Source organism: Silene latifolia, chromosome X (genome assembly GCF_048544455.1).
Source record: "Silene latifolia isolate original U9 population chromosome X, ASM4854445v1, whole genome shotgun sequence".
NCBI classification, from domain to species: Eukaryota; Viridiplantae; Streptophyta; class Magnoliopsida; order Caryophyllales; family Caryophyllaceae; genus Silene; species Silene latifolia.
Genome location: NC_133537.1, coordinates 263458147 through 263481560, shown reverse-complemented (window position 1 = coordinate 263481560; position 23414 = coordinate 263458147). Strand labels below are relative to the sequence as shown.

The 23414-nt window shown below is 40.9% G+C and overlaps 1 protein-coding gene and 1 non-coding gene across 2 annotated transcripts; one reads left to right on the top strand and one right to left on the bottom strand.

Moving 5' to 3' along the window:
• The first annotated feature begins 15142 nt into the window (after window positions 1-15142).
• On the top strand, window positions 15143-16560 carry LOC141620038 (protein FAR-RED IMPAIRED RESPONSE 1-like). Its single transcript, XM_074437013.1, has 3 exons — window positions 15143-15710; window positions 15852-15955; window positions 16171-16560. Exons 1-3 carry the CDS (start codon window positions 15143-15145, stop codon window positions 16558-16560), a joined length of 1062 nt encoding a protein of 353 aa, XP_074293114.1.
• Window positions 16561-19533: 2973 nt separating this feature from the next.
• Window positions 19534-19640, bottom strand: LOC141625553 (small nucleolar RNA R71). The gene has a single exon (XR_012535327.1). It is a non-coding gene; the product is annotated as a small nucleolar RNA R71 (small nucleolar RNA).
• Window positions 19641-23414: the final 3774 nt, after the last annotated feature.

Here is a 23414-nt window from a genome sequence, read left to right as displayed (position 1 = left end):
CATGCCTTAGAAAATTTAGGAGAGAATTGAAGAAAAAAAGAAGGAAGATCTCGCTGCCGGTTGGCACCTCGGCAGCCGGTCCACCGGCACACGCACCATCAAAGTGGAGAATTGAAGTTAAGAAACCCAGCAATAGATGTTCTCTGCCGGTATGCCGGTCCACCGGTAAGGAACACACCCAAGCCAATTCTATGCATTTTTTAAGAAAGAACTCGCTGCCGACAGGGAGGCCGACAGCCGGTTGACCGGCACAGAGACCAAACACGCGAGATTGGCTTCTTTTCCTCCTTATGTTTAATTCAAGGGGATAGTATAAATACCCCTTCCTTAATCAATGTAGACACATACCCTAGATCTGAAATTATTTCCTTAATCTTATGCAAACCCTTAGTCAAAACTTTAATCTTTCCTTAATCAATTATTAATCACTTCTTATATTAGTTTAGAATTAGTATTGTTCAATTGTTTACATTTACTATTGGGTTGTTAATTGGAGATTGGTGAAGATTATTCTTCTATTTAATCAAAGGTTGCAACTTTGTCTTCAATATTGGTATAATCTCTTCTCTATTATTGTTCTCATCTTTCATTTGTTTACATATTGAATTGTTTAGTTAATAGAATTTGCAAACATGTTTTCCCTTGCTTGTTTTATGCTAAATTCTTCACCTTTTGTTTATGTGATCATGAGCATGTGTGAGTAGTGCCTTACTAGGATATAGGGGAATCCCTTGTAGTGTTAAGGAGAGGCCTTTGGCATGGATTAATGGTAATTCTTGGGTTATTTACATTTACTACTTGTTGTGCACATAAGGTGTTTGAAGAATTGTTCAAATGAGTAAGTTGAGTTAATTCTTCTAATAATCTATCTACTATTTGAGTGAGTAACTTGAGTAGTAACTAGGATTTGATAACAAGTTTTGAGTTAGATTAATTGAATGGGTAAGTTGGTTGATCTTGGCTCAAGTGTAGAATTTACATCGAGAGGTTAGAATCTACATGTTGTAACAACCTAGATAACCATTAGTCCATGCCTATTTCCCACCCTCCATACTACTTGGGTGAACCCGACCATCCTAGTCTTTCTTAATCATCGTTTTAGACCATGTTAATCATTGCTTAATTCTTACTTGTTTTAGTTTACATTTTAATCATTAGTTTAGAACTCAAACCACCTCTTTTAGATCGAACTAAACTAGTTTATAAACGGGTAATCCTAGTGCCACAATTTCCATCCTTTGGGTTCGACCCTTTTGCATATTACAGCGAGCAATCGTTCACTTGCGAGAGGAGTAAAGAAATAAAACTCATAACAAGTTTTTGGCGCCGTTGCCGGGGACGGTAATATTGGATAGGATCATTTGTTTTCATCTAGGCTTAGTTCTTTTATTTGTTGCTTGCTTGTTTATTTTCTCCCCTTGTCCTAGTGCAACTCTTGCATTAGGACTATTTGATCTTTTGTTAAGTGTATGAATACGTGCTATATCGGACCTCTTCTCTCGCTTGACCACGAGATCGAGAGGACACTCCGGGGAAGAAGATTAGCTCTTTCGGCAATTCGAGGATCTCCACCAACTCTTAACCCGCCAATTACCTAAAATTCCACAATTGATAACTTAGACCAACCACCCTATTCCTCCACCCTATCACCACTTCACATTCCACATAACTCTCCACCTCAAAACTCTCCCATTGATTCACCACAAAATTCACCAATCCATTCACAACATTCCAACCATACAAACGAAATCGAATCTCCACGAAACAATCTCATAAACGAAGACATGGCGGACCAACCAATGGGCTATTACAATATACCGGACCCCAACTGGGCATGTTCGACTATCAACTATGGAGCTCTTGCTCCCAATACATTTGAACTCCGACATCATGTAATCAACTATATGCACCAAGACACTTTCCATGGGATGAAGAATGAAGATGCACACCAACATCTTACATCTTTCAAAGAGAAAGCGGGTTCCATTAAGCATAACGGTGTGACGAAGGAGCAAATTCTCTTGATGCTCTTCCCTATCACTTTAAAGGATAACGCTAAGAAATGGTTAAATTCCCATGAGCCGGGCACGTTCACTACTTGGGAAGCTCTATCCAAGGCCTTCATCAACAAGTTCTACCCACCTTCTAAGACCGCAAGAATTCGCCATGTGATTCAAACTTTCAAACAAAGACCCATGGAAACTCTAAGTGAAGTTTGGGAACGTTTAAGAGACCTCCTCGCATCTTGTCCACACCACGGTATCCCAAAATGGATGACCACCCAAACCTTTTTCCAAACTCTTGAGCAAAGGTTCCGGGACATGATCGTGGCGGCATCGGGTGGAAATTTTGATGGAATGAATAACGCTTAAATCACGGAAATGATTCAAAACATTTCCGAGATGGAGAGTAGTTATGCTAGAGATATGGACTACAAAAGTGAAGGACCTTCCAAGATAGAGATGGAGTATAAGGCGAAATTGGATACTTTGACAAAGGAATTTGAAGAGTTCAAATTGGAAAAGAAGCATGGAGACTCGAAGCATGCCAAAGAGGGTGGACCTAGCCATTCCAAGGTCTATTACCTACAAGAACCTAGGTCCCCACCTATGCACTATCTACCTCAAATGTTTTGCGATTATTGTGGCGATGTGGGGCACACCATTGAGTATTGTTCATCTATTCCTCAAGATGATCAACAAGAGTGCTTTGCTCTTCAAGGTAAAGGTTCACCGAGGGTCTCCTACCAACGTCATGAGTCCTTCTACCGCGCCTTCCCTAACAAAGACCCAAAACTTTCATATGCGGGGCAACCATTGGACCCGAAGTATCAACAACCTCAATACATGCCTCCACCAAAGCCCGCCAATTCTAGGCAATACAATCAAAACCAAGGCCAAGGCTCCAACTACCGAGGCCAAAGGCAACATGACAATCCCAACTATGTCCCACCTCATCAAAGAGACAACTACCACAACCAAAACCAAATCCCTCCATACCAACAACAAGGCTACCAATCAAACCAACAATCTCAATAACCATTGAATCAACAACAAGGATACTAACAAGGGTATCAACAACAACAAAATTCCTACCAACCTCTACAAAATCAACAACAATACATATAACCACCCAACCCCACCTCTTCTCTTGAGAAATTGCTAAGGGACATGGATGCCAAGGTTGACAATCAATTCAAAAGCTTGAAGACCGAGCTTGAAAATGTCCAAGCACATCAAAGGACATTTGATTCATATATGGCCAACCAAAACCCCCCTTCTTCACAAAGAGCTGCTCACTCATTGCCTCCTCAAGGCTTTCATCCTAGGGATGGACCACCACCACACCAACAAGCTCATGTGGTGACCCTGAGGAGTGAGAAAGACTTGGAGGACACTTACAAGGACTATGAAGCTAAGAGGAAGACATATGTGATGAAGGATGGTGAAGAGAGTCCACCTCCCTCACCATCAAGTAGAGTTGACAACACTAAGAAGGGGAAGGTGAGTGACTATATTGAAGATAATGAGAACTTTGTTTTGGATGAAATAGTCGTTGAAAGAAACCAAGAAAGAGTGGTTGAAAGAGACCAAGGGAAAAGAAAAGAAGCGAATGAAGTAGCTAACACCAAGCAAACCTCAACCCCCGAAAAGGCTATTAACCCTCCAATCCCATTTACAAATAGAAGTAGAGTTATGAATAAGGAGAGGAAGTTCTCCAAATTCTTGGACATGTTGATGAAGCTTGAAGTTTCATTACCTTTCACCGAGGTAGTGACACAAATGCCGCTCTACACAAAATTCTTGAAAGATGTATTGACCAAGAAGAGAAGCATTGTAGGAGATGGTCCAGTCTCTCTTAGAGGGGAATGTAGTGCAATCTTACTCAATCCCATGCCGGAGAAATTACAAGATCCGGGTAGTTTTTCCATCCCGTGCACGGTGGGTAATGTGAGCATTAAAAGGGCACTTTGTGATCTTGGTGCTGGTGTTAGCATTCTACCTCTTCCCATTGTGAGGAAAGTTGGGTTACATGACATGATTCCAACCTCCATGACATTACAACTTGACAATAGATCGGTCCAAAGACCGATGGGTGTGATTGAAGACGTGCCGGTTAAGGTTGGTAACTTCTACATCCCGGCAGATCTCGTGGTACTTGACATCCCAGAGGATCAACAAACGCCTATTATACTAGGAAGACCTTTCCTAGCGACCGGAGATGTTAATATTAGTGTCAAGGAGGGGAAACTCACCTTCAAGGTGGGAGGGAATGTAGTTGAATTCTCTTTGACCGGAGCCATGTCACAACCTATGTTTGAAAGTGTTTACTCCATAGACATGTTGGAAGAAGTTATTGAAGAAGCTAAGGACAAGTTCTCGGGGGAGCATTTGGAGGAAGATTACGAAGCTCTACCACCTATCTTGGATGAAGTTGAGGGTACGAGCCCTCCTAAGGTAGACCTCAAACCTTTGCCCCCTTCCCTTGAGTATGCCTATCTCGATTAGGTACACTCCTTCCCCGTGAACATCAATGCGGACCTATTTGCTTCACAAAAAGAAAAACTCTTGAAAGTCCTTAAGGAAAACAAGAAAGACATTGGGTATAGCCTTGATGACCTCACGGGAATCAATCCCCGAGTGTGCATGCACCATTTCACACTTGAGGATGGATTCACTCCTTCCGCCCAACCTATGAGAAGGTTAAATGAAAAATTGAAGGAGATGGTAATGAAAGAAGTTGATAAGTTGCTTGAGGCCATAATTATCTACTCCATCTCCGGGAGCGATTGGGTTAGCCCGGTTCAAATCATCCCCAAAAAGGGCAGTATGACCGTGGTTGAGAATGAGGATGGTGAACTTATCTCCACCTAACCGGTCACGAGATGGAGAATGTGTATTTATTATAGGAAGCTTAATTCCCCCTCAATCAAAGATCATTTCCCCTTACCATTCATTGACCAAATGCTCGAGAGACTTGCAAACCATGAGTATTTTTGCTTTCTTGACGGTTATTCCGGGTTTTTCCAAATACCCATCCACCCGGATGATCAAGCAAAGACTACTTTTACTTGTCCTTACGGTGTCTTCGCATATCGGAGAATGCCGTTTGGCCTTTGCAATGCTCCCGGGACATTTCAACGGGCTATGATGTCTATCTTTTCCGAGTATATTGAGAAGTCTATAGAGGTGTTCATGGATGATTTTAGTGTCCATGCCACCTCATTTGATGATTGCCTAAAGAAACTCTCCCTTGTTCTCCAAACTTGCATCCGATACAATTTGAAATTGGGAGAAGTGCCATTCTATGGTGCAAAAGGGAGTGGTTCTAGGACATGTAATTTCTAAGGAGGGGATCCAAGTGGATAAAGCAAAAGTTGAGGTGATTGAGAAACTTCCCCCACCCACAAATGTCAAGGGTGTGAGGAGTTTCTTAGGCCATGCAGGGTTTTACCGACGGTTTATCAAAGATTTTGCAAAAATCGCTAAACCCCTCACCTTACTTTTGGCTAAGGACACTCCCTTCATATTTGATCAATCTTGTGTTGAAAGTTTTTGTAGGCTCAAGTAAGCCTTGATATCGGCTCCAATAGTGCAACCACCCAATTGGGACCTCCCCTTCGAGTTGATGTGTGATGCAAGTGACTTTGCGTTGGGGGCGGTCTTGGGCCAAAGACATAACAAGAAGCTCCATGTGATAGCATATATAAGCAAGACCTTAGACAATGCTCAATGCAATTACACCACCATGGAGAAATAAATGTTGGCGGTGGTGTATGCTTTTGAGAAGTTCCAACCTTACCTCTTATGTTCCAAAGTCATTGTCTACACGGATCACACCGCCATCAAGCAACTTATGATCAAGAAGGATGCTAAACCGAGATTGATCCGTTGGGTATTGTTGTTGCAAGAGTTTGATGTCACAATCAAAGATAAACCGGGGTCCGAAAATCTTGTTGCGGACCACCTATCAAGGTTGACTAGAGAATCCCGAGGGGATGTTGATGATGGAATCTCCATTGATGAGTGGTTGCCCGATGACTTTATCTTAGCTATCACGCACTCTGATCCTTGGTATGCGGATATAGCTAACTACTTGAGCTCCAACTTTATCCCGGAAGAACTTGACAACCAAGCTAGGAAGAAGCTAAGATATGAGTCTAGGAGATATGTATGGGAATATCCTTTCCTATATAGAAGGTACAATGATGGGATTTATCGAAGATGTGTCACCCAAGAAGAGGGTCAAGCAATCCTTCAAGCTTGCCATGATACTATATATGGAAGACATTTGTCCACCTCAAGGACCCAAGCCCGGGTCCTTCTTTGTGGATTCTATTGGCCCTCCCTATTCAAGGATGCTTATGCCATGGTCCAGTCATGTAATTCTTGCCAAAGAAGGGGCAATATTGGAAGGCGAGATGAAATGCCTTTGAACAACATTTTGGAAGTAGAGCTCTTCGATGTATGGGGTGTGTATTTCATGGGACCGTTTCCATCATCATTTGGCAACCAATATATATTGGTTGCGGTGGATTACGTGTCCAAATGGATAGAAGCTATAGCCGCCCCTACCAATGATTCAAAAGTGGTGACTAAGCTATTCAAGGACTATATTTTCCCCCGCTTCAGAGTGCCTTGGGCCGTTATAAGTGATGGTGGGTCACATTTCATCAACCGTACCATCTACTCTCTACTCAAAAAGTACGACGTCCGACACAAAGTAGCTCTTTCTTACCACCCCCAAACCAACGGGAAAGTGGAAGTATCGAATCGACAAATCAAGGCTATTTTGGAGCGGGTTGTGAACAAGTCTTGAAAGGATTAGAGTGCCAAACTCAATGACGTGTTATGGGCTCTAAGAACCGCTTACAAGACCCCAATCGGCACCATACCTTACCGTTTGGTCTTTGGCAAGTCTTTCCATTTACCCCTTGAGTTAGAGCATCGAGCAAGATGGGCTCTCAAGGAGCTCAACTGTGATTTGGATGCCGCGGGGAACAAGCGGTTCCTTCAACTCAATGAACTTGACGAGTTGAGGATGGACGCCTATGAAAATGCCAAACTCTACAAGGAGCGAACAAAGCAATGGCATGATTCGAAGATCACAAGGAAGGAAATCGTTGTAGGAGACAAGGTCGTACTCTTCAACTCCCGATTCCAACTATTTCCCGGGAAGTTGAGGTGCCGATGGTCGGGACCCTTTGAAGTAGTGACCATGTTTCCATATAGATCATTTGAGTTGAAGAATAACAAGGGTGAATGCTTCAAGGTAAATGTACACCGAGTCAAATATTTTTATGAGGGTTAACCCATCGAGACCCGAGGTGAACTTGAATTGGAAGACCCCCATCCTTGGGGGATGCGTAATCTCAAGCTTGAACATGAATTGGTTTGGTGGAGTCCCACAAGAATCAGCATTTGTATATAGCATGCATATAGTTAGATAATGGGAGATTTAGGAAGCCTCGTAGTTGGCATATTGGATTGCGTAATGGGACCCTTCACTTGCCCCAACTCCCGACATGATACGTTGGTTTGAGAGGGGAAAACACTAGGAAATGGGCAAGTGAAAGAGTCGGATTTACATGGACAAGGAGAAAGTGAAAAAGAAAGAAGAGAAAAAGAAAGAATTTTCATGTATAATGCTCCCCTGCCGATGGACCGGCAGCCGGTGCCCCCACCAGCAGCGAGCATATTTCCAAATTGTTGAAAAAATTGAAGAATTGAAGGAATGAGTGTTCCCTGCCGGAAGGCCGGCAGCCGGCTCACCGGAACACTCCTTTGTTGAGGAAACTTATGAAAACTGAAGGAAGGTGATTCTCTGCCGGTAGGCCGGCAGCCGGCCCACCGGCAGGGAATCCCACAACTGAAGAACACACAATGCACAAGGGAAGTAGGAGAGCTCCCTGCCGGCAGGCCGGCAGCCGGCCCACCGGCAGGGAGACCTGTCAACAAGGTAAAAACGAAGAAACGAAGGAAGGCGTGTTCCCTGACGGCTGGCCGGCAGCCGGCTCACCGGCAGAGAACACGGGATTGATGAACAAAAGACTGAAAAAGGAGAAGGAGAGGAGCTCCCTGCCGATGAACCGGCATCCGGTGTCCCCACCGGCAGCGAGCCATTAATCGTCTGAAAAAAATTCGAAAATTTTGAATTCAAGTAAGGGACTCCTTGCCGGTGGACCATCAGCCGGTGCCCCCACCGGCACAGAGCCCCGACAGACTACAATTATACACGAAAACCCCCCCAATTTCTTTCATTATTTTCAGAATTTCTACTCTCTAAAAACACCCTTTCCCATTCCTAATTCACCTATCCTCTCCTTACCTTCAACAATCACCCAACCAACCACCCTACTTCATCACTAACCTTCCTATTCCTTCATCAATAGCAGGAAAGCGAACACGAGGCAACCTTGCTAGGGCACAACAACAACTTGTCGAGGCGGCGACCAATGATACCATCTCGGATCCCGATTTTCCGGAGGTTGGGTTTGTAACTCAAACCCAAAAAGGTAAATTTATCCTCTTCAAGCAATGCCCCTTAACCCCGACTAGGTTTATTTGTCACGCATCTATGAGAAACCTAGGTTTAGACAAAGAAACGGAAGCTTTTTTTAGGGGAGTCGGTATGAAAGGAATGTATAATATGCATGAGCGGACTTACCCCCGAATTACATGGGAATTTCTGAGTAGTTTGCGTATTGATAAGGATAGAGGAACCGGTATGGTGGCACAACTACATTTTAGTGTCATGAACCGAGAACACACCATTTCCGTTGCCCGACTTGCCAATATGTTTGGGTTAGAAAATGCCCCTTCACACAAGGCACCCAAAACCCTTCACTTTTCACGGGTGTGGAAAGCTATTTTGGGGCTAGATGATAGAAATGGTGTGAAACGACCGGCTACCTCTTGTCACAATGCACCCATAAGAATATGGCACCGATTTATGGGGTGTACTGTTTTTGCCTTCGATGAGCCTTGGATTTTTAGGGTTATCAAACTTGAAATTTTGGGCTCTTACTTGATCACGAAACCCAAACCCTATAAAATCAATATTGCCCATCACATGGCCCTCCACCTCGCCAAATTGGCTAACTCTTCGGGGCAAAATGTCCTCCTTCATGTGGGTGGCATCATCACCCGCATAGCCAAGAGCCTTGACCGACCGGTGGACTTATCCACCATGAATTGGCTACTCGGGGAGACCTACATCACAAAGGACTACATGAGGAAATACCTTGAATAGATCAAGCAAAACCCCTTCGACGGCCTTGACTATTGGCAAATCCAAAGGCGGAACTCCATCCCGCTTCCAAATGCCAACAAAATGAAAATTAAGCCCGACCAAGATTCCTACCTCCTTGAAATTGAAGCGGAGGAGGACCCATCCCAACCTCCCCAAGAGCATCCTATCACCTATGGGAGGGATAACCCGACTCAAACCGAGTCCAATCTCCGGTTCATGATGCCAACTCCCTCCGTCTTTCAATCCAACCCGTGGAATCCTCAATTTGGCGAAGGATCCTCTTCTCATCAACCTCCTAAACCGACCCCGCTCCACTCCGACTTGGTGTCATTCATGAATGACATGAGGTTGGGATTACAAACGGCCGCTACTGAGAGGCGTGGGATAGAACAATGGTTGGATATGATCTATTTCGACCAAGCTACGGGGCAATTCCCTATCTTTGATGACTATCGGAGGAGGCATTACAAACACCCTTCCGGCCTCGTACCCTCTTACTACCTTGAGCCAGATGGTGGGTACCTAAAGGACGGGAGCTTTGCCTACGCCGACATGAACATTCAGCCGGATTACTTTAGCGCCCCGGTTTTCCCCACCCCGACCTCTACTCAAGGAGAGGGGAATGATACTCGATGGTTTGGAGGAGCTCCCTCCATTTTGGTGAGGCCGGCTTTGCTAGTGGTTCGGGTGGGAACCAAGAGTTGTTCATCGACACCACCATGGGGCCGGGTGACTCCACCATGGGCATGAACACGGATGACTTCATCCGGGAACCCGAGTTCAGAACGAGAAATGATGAAGATGATGAAGAGGACGACTAGTCCTAGATGGCCTAGTTCTTTTTGGCCTACTTCTGCTCCCAATCCAATCCAAAGCTGAGTATGACTCCCTTAATCCAAAATCTGTCATTCATATTTTCTTTTGTATGCATTTAGATTACTTGTCATATATTTAGCCTAGTAATCATGTAGTTTCATTCATCTAAGCTTGCATTAGATTTCAATTTTGTAATATATTGTCACATATAGGAATTGCATCCACTTAGCATTGTTCGCATTGTCATTTCAATATTGCATGTAGTCTAGTTCATGCATTGCATCCCCATTTAAATCACAAAAAACTAAAAAATTGAAAATTTGACAAAAACACGCATTTTAATTTCCGAATCTCCTCCATACACTATGTATATAGATAAGTGTGGGGAGGAGATCCTATATATTCAAAAATACAAAAAACATGTCTTTTATTTTCAAAAAAAAAAAAAAAAAATCAACAAAATACAAAAACACGTTCATTTCTTTCCTATTTGCCTCCCACCCACACTTCCTCCTTCACCGGAGGTTGTATATAGCAAGTGTGGGGAGGAGGACCAAAAAAAAAAAATACAAAAACAAGTTGTTTAATTTCAAAAAAAATTTCAAAACCACAAAAACATGTTTTTATTTCAAAAAATTCAAGCCAAATCCAAAAATATGTCTTTTACTTTCCCTATTTCCTCCCTACATTTCGTTCCATCGAGGACGATATAAATCTTAAGTGTGGAGAGGGAAATATCTACTTTGTATATATTTGTAAATAAAGTTTGTAAATTTGACAAAATTTCAAAAAAATCCAAAAAAATAGAAGACCCGCTTGGTAAACTCATTCTAAGCTGAGTATGACTCCCTTAATCCAAACTCATTGTATTGTAAATATATACTTGTTGTTGGCTAACCTTTGGCATAGACATTGACCATTTGAGGCTAAAAGGAGCTAGAAGACCCGCTTGGTAAACTCATTCTAATGTCTTACTCCTTTACCGTTCTTTCTTTATATATCTTGCATATTTTAAGGAGGATGGGATTTTGTGCCTTGGATGTTCCTTCTGGGAACTGTTGGATTGTTGTGTTGGTGTTGATATACTGCTAGGTTTAGTCAACTCGTTGCATGTTTATCTTATGTTCATTTCAATTTCCGCATGCATTATAACATGTACATATGTGTTTGTCTTAGGTTAGAATCATTTGCATCGGTTTGTATATAAATGTGCACCAATGTGGTCAAGGTTGGGAGGGCTATACCCTAAGGATGAGTCAAGTCCCAATTGTGCCTTGTCCCTCCCCGTGGCTTGTACCCGTGTCTATAGGTTAGTTGTGGGGAATTTGGGACCTGATTAACGAGTCTAGGCCGTCCTGTGAGACCATTGACCGTAGGCTAGACCTAAATCTCGACCCAGCTACTCATAGGTGAGGATTAGAGCCTCCTAGGGTTGGTACTTACATACCCAACCCTCATTTAGGATTGTGAGTAGGTCTCCTCGCGGGACGTGTTGTGTCTAGACGCATAAATGTGTCATTCCGTCCTTAGACCATGATTTGCATTTCATTTTTGTGCACAAGTTATGAAATAAAATCTGTTTTCACATGCATATGAACCTCACATAGCAAAATAACCTTGTTTTGTCCCTTCCATTATCCCCCTTTTTTGATTCACTCCCTTTGAGCTTTAGCCTTTCCATTTGGCAAACCCACTAAATTAGCTACACCCATATACACCTTTCCTTGATCAAGAATTGGTCGGTCATGTAGTAGTGTTTTAGGAGGTGATTTGGGTCATAGTGGTGGATAGTGTACATATCCACTTGGGTCGAAATTTGGTATGCATTTGGCGTTGTATATAAATAAGAGGTTGTGATATGGAAATGAAAAACAAAATAGAAAAATGAAAAAGTACTAAAAAATCCAAAAAAGAGCCATTTGTGATTGTAAATATTTGTGTTAAGAAAAGAAAAGAGCAAGCAACACCCCTCCTCATCATTTAAAGGGGTAGAAAAAGGCGTTGCTAAAATAAGGGGCAATTTGATGTTTTTCCAAAGTGAGTCGGGTTTACATAATTTTTGCTTGATTTTGGGAAACCGAACTCTTTTTAGGGTGTAGACGTTGCTCATTTGTTGAAATAAGAGGAGTATTTTCAAGTTTTTCCAATTTGAGTTGGGTTTATGCAATTTTTGCATAGTATTGGTAATCGATTCTATGTTAGGGCATAGACGTGTCTCATATGTTGCAATAAGAAGTGGGAAGTGATATGTTGACTATTCTTGATCTGAACCTCACATGTCCAAACGGTGCTTGCACCAATCCCGTTTTGCCCTACTCCCGAGCCCCGTTACAACCCCCATTTCATGATTTGTTGCATTGCTACATTTTGCATTTCATTTGGACATAAGACGGTCTTACACATTAGATTGCGGGCACGCTCTCACGAGTCGCAGTAGGAGAGTGTTTTGGTTACTTTTTGTACAAAAACACCCGGAATTCAAATGAGAGACGAGTGAAAACCGTGAGGACGTCGTTGACTTAGGTCCCCTTAGTCATGGGTCATTAGGTTGAATCTTGTGCAGGTTTTGTAATTCTCGGAGGTCTATTCCCTTTTTCCCCTTTCCCGCTCTAGAATTCGTTTCTTGAGCTTTATTGGACACACTAGGGTTGATTGGGCCACGCTTAGGGGGCTGCCACCTCTATTGAGACTCTGAGACGGTATATCCCGACCGAGACCATGTTTTTGAGCTAAAATTTCGGCCACTTTGATGAGGAAGTGGACCATTTTTGTTAGATGCATTCTACTACTTGCTTTTGTGCTCACATGATCGGATGCATCACATTTTTCTTGCAAGCCCCCACTTGCCTTACGAGTTGTGCCTTACCTTATAGGCATGACTACGTGAGTTGAAGGCACGGAGGAGGCCCGTTAATTGCCTTCCATAGGATATTATTAGCATAGTTAGTCTATAGTTGAATAAGGGTCTCGTTTTGACTCACCCACTTACTCGGGGACGAGCAATGTTCAAGTGTGGGGAGGTTTAATATAGGATTTATTTACACCGAATTTCCCTTCTACTTTCATGTATTCCGACTCCTATCTAGTCGGTTTTGTACGTCTTATCTTGCATTTTGTGCCCGATATCTGCGTCTATGATTTTGTGCCCCTCTTGCAGGATTTGAGGAAGTTATAGAGAAGTCGGGGCAAGTGAGGCGGTTTTATGAATAAGCATGAGGAAATGAAGGTTGAAATATTGAAGAAGTGTTCTCTGCCGGTAGGCCGGCAGCCGGTCCACCGGTAGGGAACACGACCCGGTGAAAGGAAGGATGAACTGCCGAAGAAGAGTTCTCTGCCGGGAGGCCGGCAGCCGGCCCACCGGCAGGGAACCCCCTCCCATGCCTTAGACAATTTAGGAGAGAATTGAAGAAAAAAGAAGGAACATCTCGCTGCCGGTTGGCACCCCGGCAGCCGGTCCACCGGCACACGCACCATCAAAGTGGAGAATTGAAGTTAAGAAACCCAGCAAGAGGTGTTCTCTGCCGGCAGGCCGGCAGCCAGTCCAGCGGCAGGGAACACACCCAAGCCAATTCTATGCATTTTTGAAGAAAGAACTCGCTGCCGGCAGGGAGGCCGGCAGCCGGTTGATCGGCACAGAGACCAAACACGCGAGATTGGGCTTCTTTTCCTACTTATGTTTAATCCAAGGGGATAGTATAAATACCCCTTCCTTAATCAATTGTAGACACATACCCTAGATCTGAAATTATTTCCTTAATCTTATGCAAACCCTTAGTCAAAACTTTAATCTTTCCTTAATCAATTATTAATCACTTCTTATATTAGCTTAGAATTAGTATTGTTCAATTGTTTACATTTATTATTGGGTTGTTAATTGGAGATTGGTGAAGATTATTCTTCTATTTAATCAAAGGTTGCAACTTTGTCTTCAATATTGGTATAATCTCTTCTCTATTGTTGTTCATCTTTCATTTGTTTACATATTGAATTGTTTAGTTAATAGAATTTGCAAACATGTTTTCTCTTGCTTGTTTTATGCTAAATTCTTCACCTTTTGTTTATGTCATCATGAACATGTGTAAGTAGTGCCTTACTAGGATGTAGGGGAATCCCTTGTAGTGTTAAGGAGAGGCCTTTGGCATGGATTAATGGTAATTCTTGGGTTGTTTACATTTACTACTTGTTATGCACATAAGATGTTTGAAGAATTGTTCAAATGGGTAAGTTGAGTTAATTCTTCTAATAATCTATCTACTATTTGAGTGAGTAACTTGAGTAGTAACTAGGATTTGATAACAACTTTTCAGTTAGATTAATTGAATGAGTAAGTTGGTTGATCTTGGCTCAAGTGTAGAATTTACATCGAGAGGTTAGAATCTATATGTTGTAACAACCTAGATAACCATTAGTCCATGCCTATTTCCCCTCTCCATACTACTTGGGTGAACCCGACCGTCCTAGTCTTTCTTAGTCATCGTTTTAGCTTAATCGTTGCTTAATTCTTACTTGTTTTAGTTTACATTTTAATCATTAGTTTAGAACTCAAACCACCTTTTTTAGATCTAACTAAACTAGTTTATAAACGGGTAATCCTAGTGCCACAATTTCCATCCTTTGGGTTCGACCCTTTTGCATATTACAACGATAAATCGTTCACTTGCGAGAGGAGTAAAGAAATAAAGCTCATAACAATTTTTCGGAATCAAGGGAACTAACTCTGATACACAAGACTATGATTTTAGGAATTCAAAGGTGAATAAAGGACCCGTATAGAGTTTCAGGATGTTTAAGGAGTATGTTAAAGAATATCGAAATGTGGGAGCATCGCTAGAGGATTTCAAGAATTTTTGGAGAGATGTAAAACAATTCATAAAGGGTTATGATGCTCAAATGATGATTGAGAATTTCATGCATCAGAAAGCTATGTGTAACTCTTTCTACTTTGATTTTGACGTTGACGATCGTGGACGACTTTCTAGAGTTATTTGGGTTGACCCTATATCAATAAAAAAACTACAGCCTTTTTGTTGACATGACATCGTTCGACACAACATTCAATATGAATACTTATAAGATGATATTTGCTCCTTTTACGGGGGTTGACAATCACAAAAAATGTGTGGCGTTTGCAGCGGGGCTTCTAAGAAATGAGTCTAATGAAGGTTTTGCATGGCTGTTCCAATCTTTTCTGACCGCAATGGGTGGAAAGTATCCTAAGTGCATAATTACTGACCAGGATGCCGGCATAAAGGCAGGGGTTAAGAAAGTATTCAAGGACAAAACTCATCATAGGTATTGCATGTGGCACATCATGAAAAAACTACCTGATAAGATTGGATCTACGCTTTATAGAGAAACAAACTTCATGAAAGAGATATGTTCATGTGTATGGGCAGAAGACATTGTGCCGGCTGAGTTTGAAGAACGGTGGTGTTCTGTTATATCCTCATACGGGTTAACCGAAAATGAATGGCTAACTTCGATGTTTGACATGAGGGCTTCCTGGATCCCAGCATATTTCAGAAATTTGTTTTTAGGTGAACTAATGAGGACCACATCTAGATCTGAGTCCGAAAATAGCTTTTTCGGAAATTTCATGAATCCAAACTTAACATTGGTGGAGTTTTTGATGAGATTTGAAAGTGCTATGGATGCTCAAAGATGGAAACAGTCAAAATTAATTGCCGATTAAAAAAACTCCTTCCCTAGTCTTGAAACACCTCACTCTTTGGAGAAGCACGCTTCTGTGTTCTACACTCCAATCATATTTTCTGAATTTCTAGTTTTGTGGAACGCTGCCTGTTTTACTTGTGGTGTTAAAGTTTTAGGGGTTGATATAACAGACAACATTCCCATCCATGATCATGAGAGAAATAAGATATATTATGTTTGTTTTATTACTGATGGAGTAAAGTTAAGCTGCTCATGCAAAAAATTTGAGAGGCATGGTATTCTGCTCTCTATGTGTTGAAGGAACAAGGATTCGAAAAAGTGCCAAACCATTATTTGCTAAGTAGGTCGAGCAAATTGGCTGTATGTCAGCCACTTTGTGGTAATTTGCCTGAGACCTTGAATGATGATTGCAACGCTTTAGAGGTTTAGAAAAACAAGCTTGGCAACCTATGGTCTGAAGTATTCTCCCGTGTGACAATAGAAGAACAGAAGCCAGAGTATATCGATGAGTTAATGGACATACTTAAAGGTTTCAAGGACATGATGCTCTCAGATAGTAGTTCGTCTGAATGTAGTAGTGGTGTCACATGTGAAAAGTCCAGAAACAAAAATAAGGAGCTTGAAATGTTGTTAGGTACAAAGATACAGACTGAAGTTTCAGTCTTAAATCCTATACAATCAAAGACTAAGGGGTCTGAAAAACGAATGGTATCCCAAAAGGATAAAGCTGTGCAAGAACATAAGAAAGCGCCGAGAAAATACAATGCTTGTGGTGAATTAGGATTCCACGATAGTCGGAATTGTCCCGGGAGAGCATGAAATTCTGAATAGGTAAAATAATAATTTTGGTAGACAAAATTTGGGAAAATACAATTCTGACTCTAATTATGATTAAATGTTTAGCTTTAAATTTAGAAGGTTTTGATGCATGTTTGAAGAATTGAAGGGAAAACAGATAGATATTGTAGGCAAAAAAAGAGAAAGATAAAGATTACAGTAATAAAGAGAAAGGAATGGACACATAGTGAAACCATGTTTTTTTTATTTGTTATGGAAGAACTTCAGATTTTTTTTTTGAAGAAATTAGCCACAAACAATTATACTGTTTGTCGGGATTATTCGCAAATAATCGGTGCATCTACACAATTTTTTCGTGTATTTACAGAAGTCAAATGGTGTAACTACAAAAATTATATATGGAACAAACAATTTTGTCATAGATTTATAAGCACCATAATTTTGGTAAGGCCCAAACCATATCGGATTAAAAGGCGTATCTCTGACTAAAATTAGTCAATAAAATACTAATGTTTAAGAAAGACAGCCCCCTTGTTTCTAATATTTGATTGACGTATCTGTGATGTGACTCATATTTGAGCACATTTAGTCCTCGAATTAGCCTCGTTCCTATGCTTTATAGCGCATAATTAGGTCATTTACTATCTTTAGTTTCCCATTTTGCATATTCTTTGAGGTTTCGTTTCCTTGGTAGGAGAGGAGTGCAAACCTTGCATTTACATGACGAAATGGAGCTAAATTGATCGCATCTAATGACCAAGCATCAAAGGGAAGACGATACTAGAAGGCCTATGTAGATAATAAAGTGAAACGGGTAATGACGAAAGAATCCTTGCATCCCCGGATTGATCCTCGCAGATTATGAAGGAAGAAAAGAAGAAAAGCTGCCTGCCAAGGAATCCGAGCGGATCACAGAGGATCCGAGCATCTCCCCACCACCATCCGAGCGTCCCGTGACCAAGACGCTCGTCCTGAGGTAAGAAGATCCGAGCGTCTCCCTTGACAATCCACTCGGATCGTACCCCAGAGAGCCCGTGCCTGCTTTCAAGTCGCTCGGATCATGGCAAGACTAGCAAAATGGAGATGCTCATTTCCTTAGAGATGAGCATTTCCTCAACTTTTCTTAAGGACCTAATAGTCATTTAAGCCCTTAGTAACCCCAATTTATGTACCTAATCTTTAGTATAAATACCCCATTGTACTACTTAGATTAGCATGCTCTCTTAATCATCTAGGAATCAAGTTGTAATCAATTAGTAATCATTCCTTAATCTTGTAATCAAATCTTAATTTAGTCTTAATACAAATCTCAATACGTAATCGTTTCTTAATTTCTCTATTGTTCATCATTTATTTTGGGTAATTAGAAGATCATTTGGGTTTATTGGGAGATTGACAACCTTCCATCAATCATCAAGTACTTCTATTATTCTTTGCATTATTATTGTGAAATATCCATAAGTATAATTCTATTAATCCTTGCTTTAATTATTGTTAATCATTTTCATTCATTCATTCATCATGTTTTGCCTTGTTAATGTGATTGACAACCTTGTTTGCATGTTAAACTTGATCATGAGTGAGTAGTTTTCTTAGCTAGGGTTAATGGGTAATTAGAGGAAACCAACATGGGGAATGATTCATGCTTAATCTAATATGGTCACATAATTTATTTGCTTGCTTGTTCTGATTTCAACTTATGCACATGTTATGTTTGATGAAATGCGAGCCTATGAATCCTTGCATTTTTTACCCATCACTTATCTTTTCAATGAGGCTTGTAAGACATAAACCAACTCGAGCCTCATTAGACCATGCATAATGTTGATTAGGTAGGATTAAGTCGACTTTTAGGTGTTGTACAATCAAATCGATTCGGCTCCGGGACCCAAACCTTCTTAGGGGTTGTAAGACATACACTAACTCGATCCCATCACAACAATAATTGCTTTCTTATAATTCGAGAACATGTTTGTATGATCAACTCCCATGTATTCCCCTATGAACCCATGATACCCTAGTGCTTTTAATCAATTGTTTACATCTTCATTTTATCTACCTTGCTTTGTTTTTATTGTTGATTAGTTTTAATTGATCTCCTATCTCAACCCCAAATTGTGACACCCTAAGATACGACCATTTACAATTGAAAATCCTACATCAATACCCGTCCCTTGGGATCCGACCTTTGCTTACCTCTTTACTAAGAGTAGTTGGTGAAGTTATAAATATTGTTTTGGTTGGGTAACTTTTGACGACGAGTTTTACTCCACACCAAAAATGGCGCCGTTGCCGGGGACGGTGTTAACTTGATTTGATTTTTATTAATTGTTTTTAGTTGTGTCTTTCTTTACCTTGGGGAAATCAATCTCCTCAAGATTGTTCTAATTGTTTTCGAGTTGTTTGATATTTTGCATGTCTAGGAGATCACAAGGTAACTTGTTGCCCATTGATCTTGAAATAGAAAGAACTTTGACCAACAATAGAAGACTTGCTAGGAATACTTTGAGAGGTATTGGTGAGATTGTGGACATTCAACCAAATAACATTGAGTTCATCAACCTTTTTGCAAGAGAAGGAGAGGAAAACCCAATACAAAACCCACCACAAAATCAACCCACAATGCCTAAATTTTCATCACATTCCATACCAACCGTGGAGAACCTACCAAATGGTACTCCTACACCACAATATTTAACCGGTAATTTCATTGCCAAATCCGCATTTATATAATTGGTTGAGAGAAGTCAATTTTGAGGGATGCCTAGTGAAGACCCTCATTCTCATATGGAGACTTTTTGTGACTATTGTGATGCGATTTCTCAAACCGGAGTTACTCAAGACCAAATTCGATGGGTCTTATTTCCTTTTTCTTTGATTGTTTCCGCGAAACAATGGTTGAAGATCCTAGATAAGGCTACTCTTGGTATTGATTCTTGGAAGAAATCGGCACTTGCTTTGTACAAGAAATTCTATCCTCCGGAGAAGACTAACATGTTGAGAGCCCAAATCACCGGGTTCAAACAAAGAGATGAGGAATCTTTGTATGAAGCATGGGAGATATTCAATAACACTTGTCGATCTTGTCCACATCATGGACTTAGCAAGTGGTTCCTTGTACAACAATTTTGGAATGGTCTATATGAAGAATCCCGAAACATTCTCAATATGGGATCAAATGGTATGTTCACCGAAGTTGATGACAATCAAACATGGAACAAAATTGAAGAAATGGCGGTCCATAACTCACAATATAGTAGACCTCGGAAAGCTACTAGAGGAGGAAAACATGAGGTGGATTCTATTACTCAATTGGGTGCTCAACTTAGTGCTCATATTGATACAATTAATTTGAAGTTTGAGACGGCCATGGCTAAACTTGAAGAGGCCTCCAAATCACCCAAGCAACATGTTAATGCTATGGTGGCATCATCATCAATTCCAAGTGGAGTATGTGAGAATTGTGGAACTTTGGGACATGACCAAAGTGAATGTAGGGGAACAAGTGAACAAGTGAATGCTTTCCAAGCATAAAAAAGTGGCACCCCTTATTCCAACTGTTACAATGAGAATACCAAATTCCACCCCAATCTTTCATACAAAAGTCAAAATGTTCAAAACCCTCAAACATACACCCCACCTCCAATGAGAAACCAAGCTCAAAGACCCTTTTACAATCAAAACAAAAGTTATCAAAATCAACCTCCATACAATCAATCAAATGACCAAGGTTTTGATGTTCAAAATGCGGTCCTCCAAATGCAAAAGAACCAACAAGAGTTTTTCACTCAAATGCAAAAGGATAGCCAAGCAAAAGACATCACCATCAACAACATACTAGCTCACACAAAGATGTTGGAGACCCAAATGTCTCAATTATCATCTTCTAGTTCTCAAAGACAAAAGGGGCAATTACCACCTCAAGGTAATCCCCCAAGACATGAGTCGGTGAGTGCCATCCATTTGAGGAGTGGTACAAGGTATGAAGGGCCGAAGTGGCCCATTGATGAAGATGTTGTGAATGCTAGTGACAAGGAAAGAGTTGAAAACTCTAAGAAAGAAGAAGAACCCGCCACCATTCAAGAAGTTTCAAAGAAGAAGAATGAAGAGAAGGCTAAGGAGAAAGAGCCTATTGTGATTAGACTTCCATTTCCAAGTCGTCAAGCTAAGCCTAAGTTTGATGAACAACTTGGAAAGTTCATGGAGATTGTGAAGAACTTGGAAGTCTCAATCCCATTCACCGAATTGATTAACCATGTTCCGGTCTATGCGAAATACATGAAAGATATTCTTACCAAGAAAAAATCCATCCGGAAGCTAGAGACTATTGCATTCACCAAGGTGAGTAGCTCCATCCTACAAGGAAGTTCACCGCCAAAACTCAAGGATCCGGGAAGTTTCTCTATTTCATGCACCATTGGCAACACTACAATCAACAAAGCTCTATGTGACCTTGGGGCAAGTGTGAGTGTCATGCCATACTCGATATGCAAAAGGCTAGGAATGGGAGAACTCAAGTGCACTAATATCACACTTCAAATGTCAGATCGGTCAACAAAGACACCTTTAGGGGTATGGGAGGATGTGCCGGTAAGAATTGGCAAATTCTTCATCCTGGTGGACTTTGTTATTGTTGACATGGAGGAAGACTCCAACATTCCTATCATTATAGGAAGACTATTCTTACACACCGCGGGAGCGGTGATTGATGTGAAACATGGAGAGCTCACACTTGAAGTGGGAGATGAAACAATCACTTTCAACCTTGACAAGACAATGAGAGCCCCCCCGCTTACATGAGCCATGTTGTTTCATGAGTGATCATTATAGCCGAGAAAGTGATAGGAAGAAGTTGGCATCTCAATACAAAGGACAAGCTATGGGTAAAGAATAACCACCCATATGGGAGAAGAAAGTGGATAATCTTCAAGATGCTCCATCCAAAGAGCAAGAAAGTTTCAACAAGAATAAGAGCTTGAATAGCTCACCACCACTCATGCCAAGAGAAGAAGAAGGCCTCATCGGCCATAATGACAAGAAGGAAGAGGAGTTGTTCTCATCAACTCATGATACTATTGGGAAGCAAGCTAATAAAGTATGCGGTTTATGGGATGATGAGTTTGAAGAGTTATTCAATCCTTATATTGGTAATGCTATGACCCAAGACCAAGGCTTTGGTGACCATGTTAACTCAAGTCACCACAATGAAGAACAACATATGCAAAGGTCTATTGAAGATCTTTATAATGACAATGAACAAGCCTTCGACTACTTCTTCAAGGTGTTGAGTAACATCAACAACACCTTGGCTATGCCTCCTTGACATCTCATACATGAATGAGAGTTTGGTGGAGTCCTCCTTAAACCACCATTTGTAAATATTCTAACCCCTTAACTTGCATTTTACTTATTGCATTTTGTCAATTTTTAGATTTACCACTTTACTTTGATCAAGATTATCATTTTGAGAGAAAGAGAGGGAGAGACGTAAAAGTTTCTTGATGTATAGTGTTTTGATTAGTGTGGGGATAGAAATTTCCTAGGCTATCCAAGCCTTCGTAGTGCCCCCACAATAAAGACCAAAGGAACGAAGACGAAATGACTTGGGTTATGAAAATACCCACGGGTGGAACTGAACCCGTGAGATACAGGAGCAATCCGAGCGTCTCAAGAAGAAGCCGCTCGTCTTGGGTGAAAATCCGAGCGTCTTGACTAGAATCCGTTCGTCCTGGCAGAGATGAAAAGGAAAAATTTGCACTCGATATGAATCCGAGCGTCTCCTCAGGAATCCGCCTGTCTCAACCAAAAGATGCTCGTCACAGTAAAGATCCGCTCGTCTTGGTTTTATCAAAATCTGGGATTTCACTCTGACCTTGAATCTGAGCGTCCTCAAAAGAATCCGCTCGTCTCAGGCACAAGACGCACGTTTCCTCCTGAAGACGCTCGTCTCAACACGAGTTTAATTTTATGGAGCTGACTGGGCAACAATCCGAGCGTCCTGTGCTGCAGACGCTCGTCTCCCTCTGCTGCAATTCAAAAACACGGGATTAAAACCCCCTTTCCCCATTTCATTTCCTTCATTCAAAACATAAACACACATTCAAAACCCTCAAAACCCTCAATCGCTCCATCCACAAAAATCAATTTCCTCAACCAAATTCACCCAAATCAATTCCAAACTTGCTCAACACTCAAACAAATCACTCCTCTATCAACAAAAAGCCATTCAAACATCCAAATCTTCAAAAATTGAATCGATTTTCTAGGGTTAAAGGCAAATTTCGAAAATCCTAAATCGATTTGGGATTCATTGAAGCTTGAGGATACTAGAAGAATTCAAGCAAATCTTTGGTTGTTGATGTTGGGAAATGTGTCCTCAACAATAGTGCGCTCACATGATTTAAATATCATTATTAAATCTCATTTTAAGAATACATATGGGATATAATATTTTACAGTCAACTGGTCCACACATATCGGTAATGATTGGCTGACTAGAGTTTGACATTACTGTCGTGCGACGGTGGTGATCAGTTGATCCCCTTAGGTCATACCTATAGGGAAATACTCTTAATTGATTATTTAATTGATCGTATACCGATACGAGTTAATTAAATTACTTAAAATTGACGGATGATTTTGTGAGTATAATTTACGTATCTTATTGTAAATATGATTAAATGAGACACGGTCTAAGTAATCGAATTATTTTATTACTTAGATGAAATTATTGTTTAAAGAAACAATTGAAACGGAATGAATAAATTATTATAAATACAGAATGTTGTAGTTTATAATTTGGAAACATTTTTGGTACAAGTAATTACGAATTACTAGTCGATTTTGTAAATGACATATTTTATGAGTATGTTGAT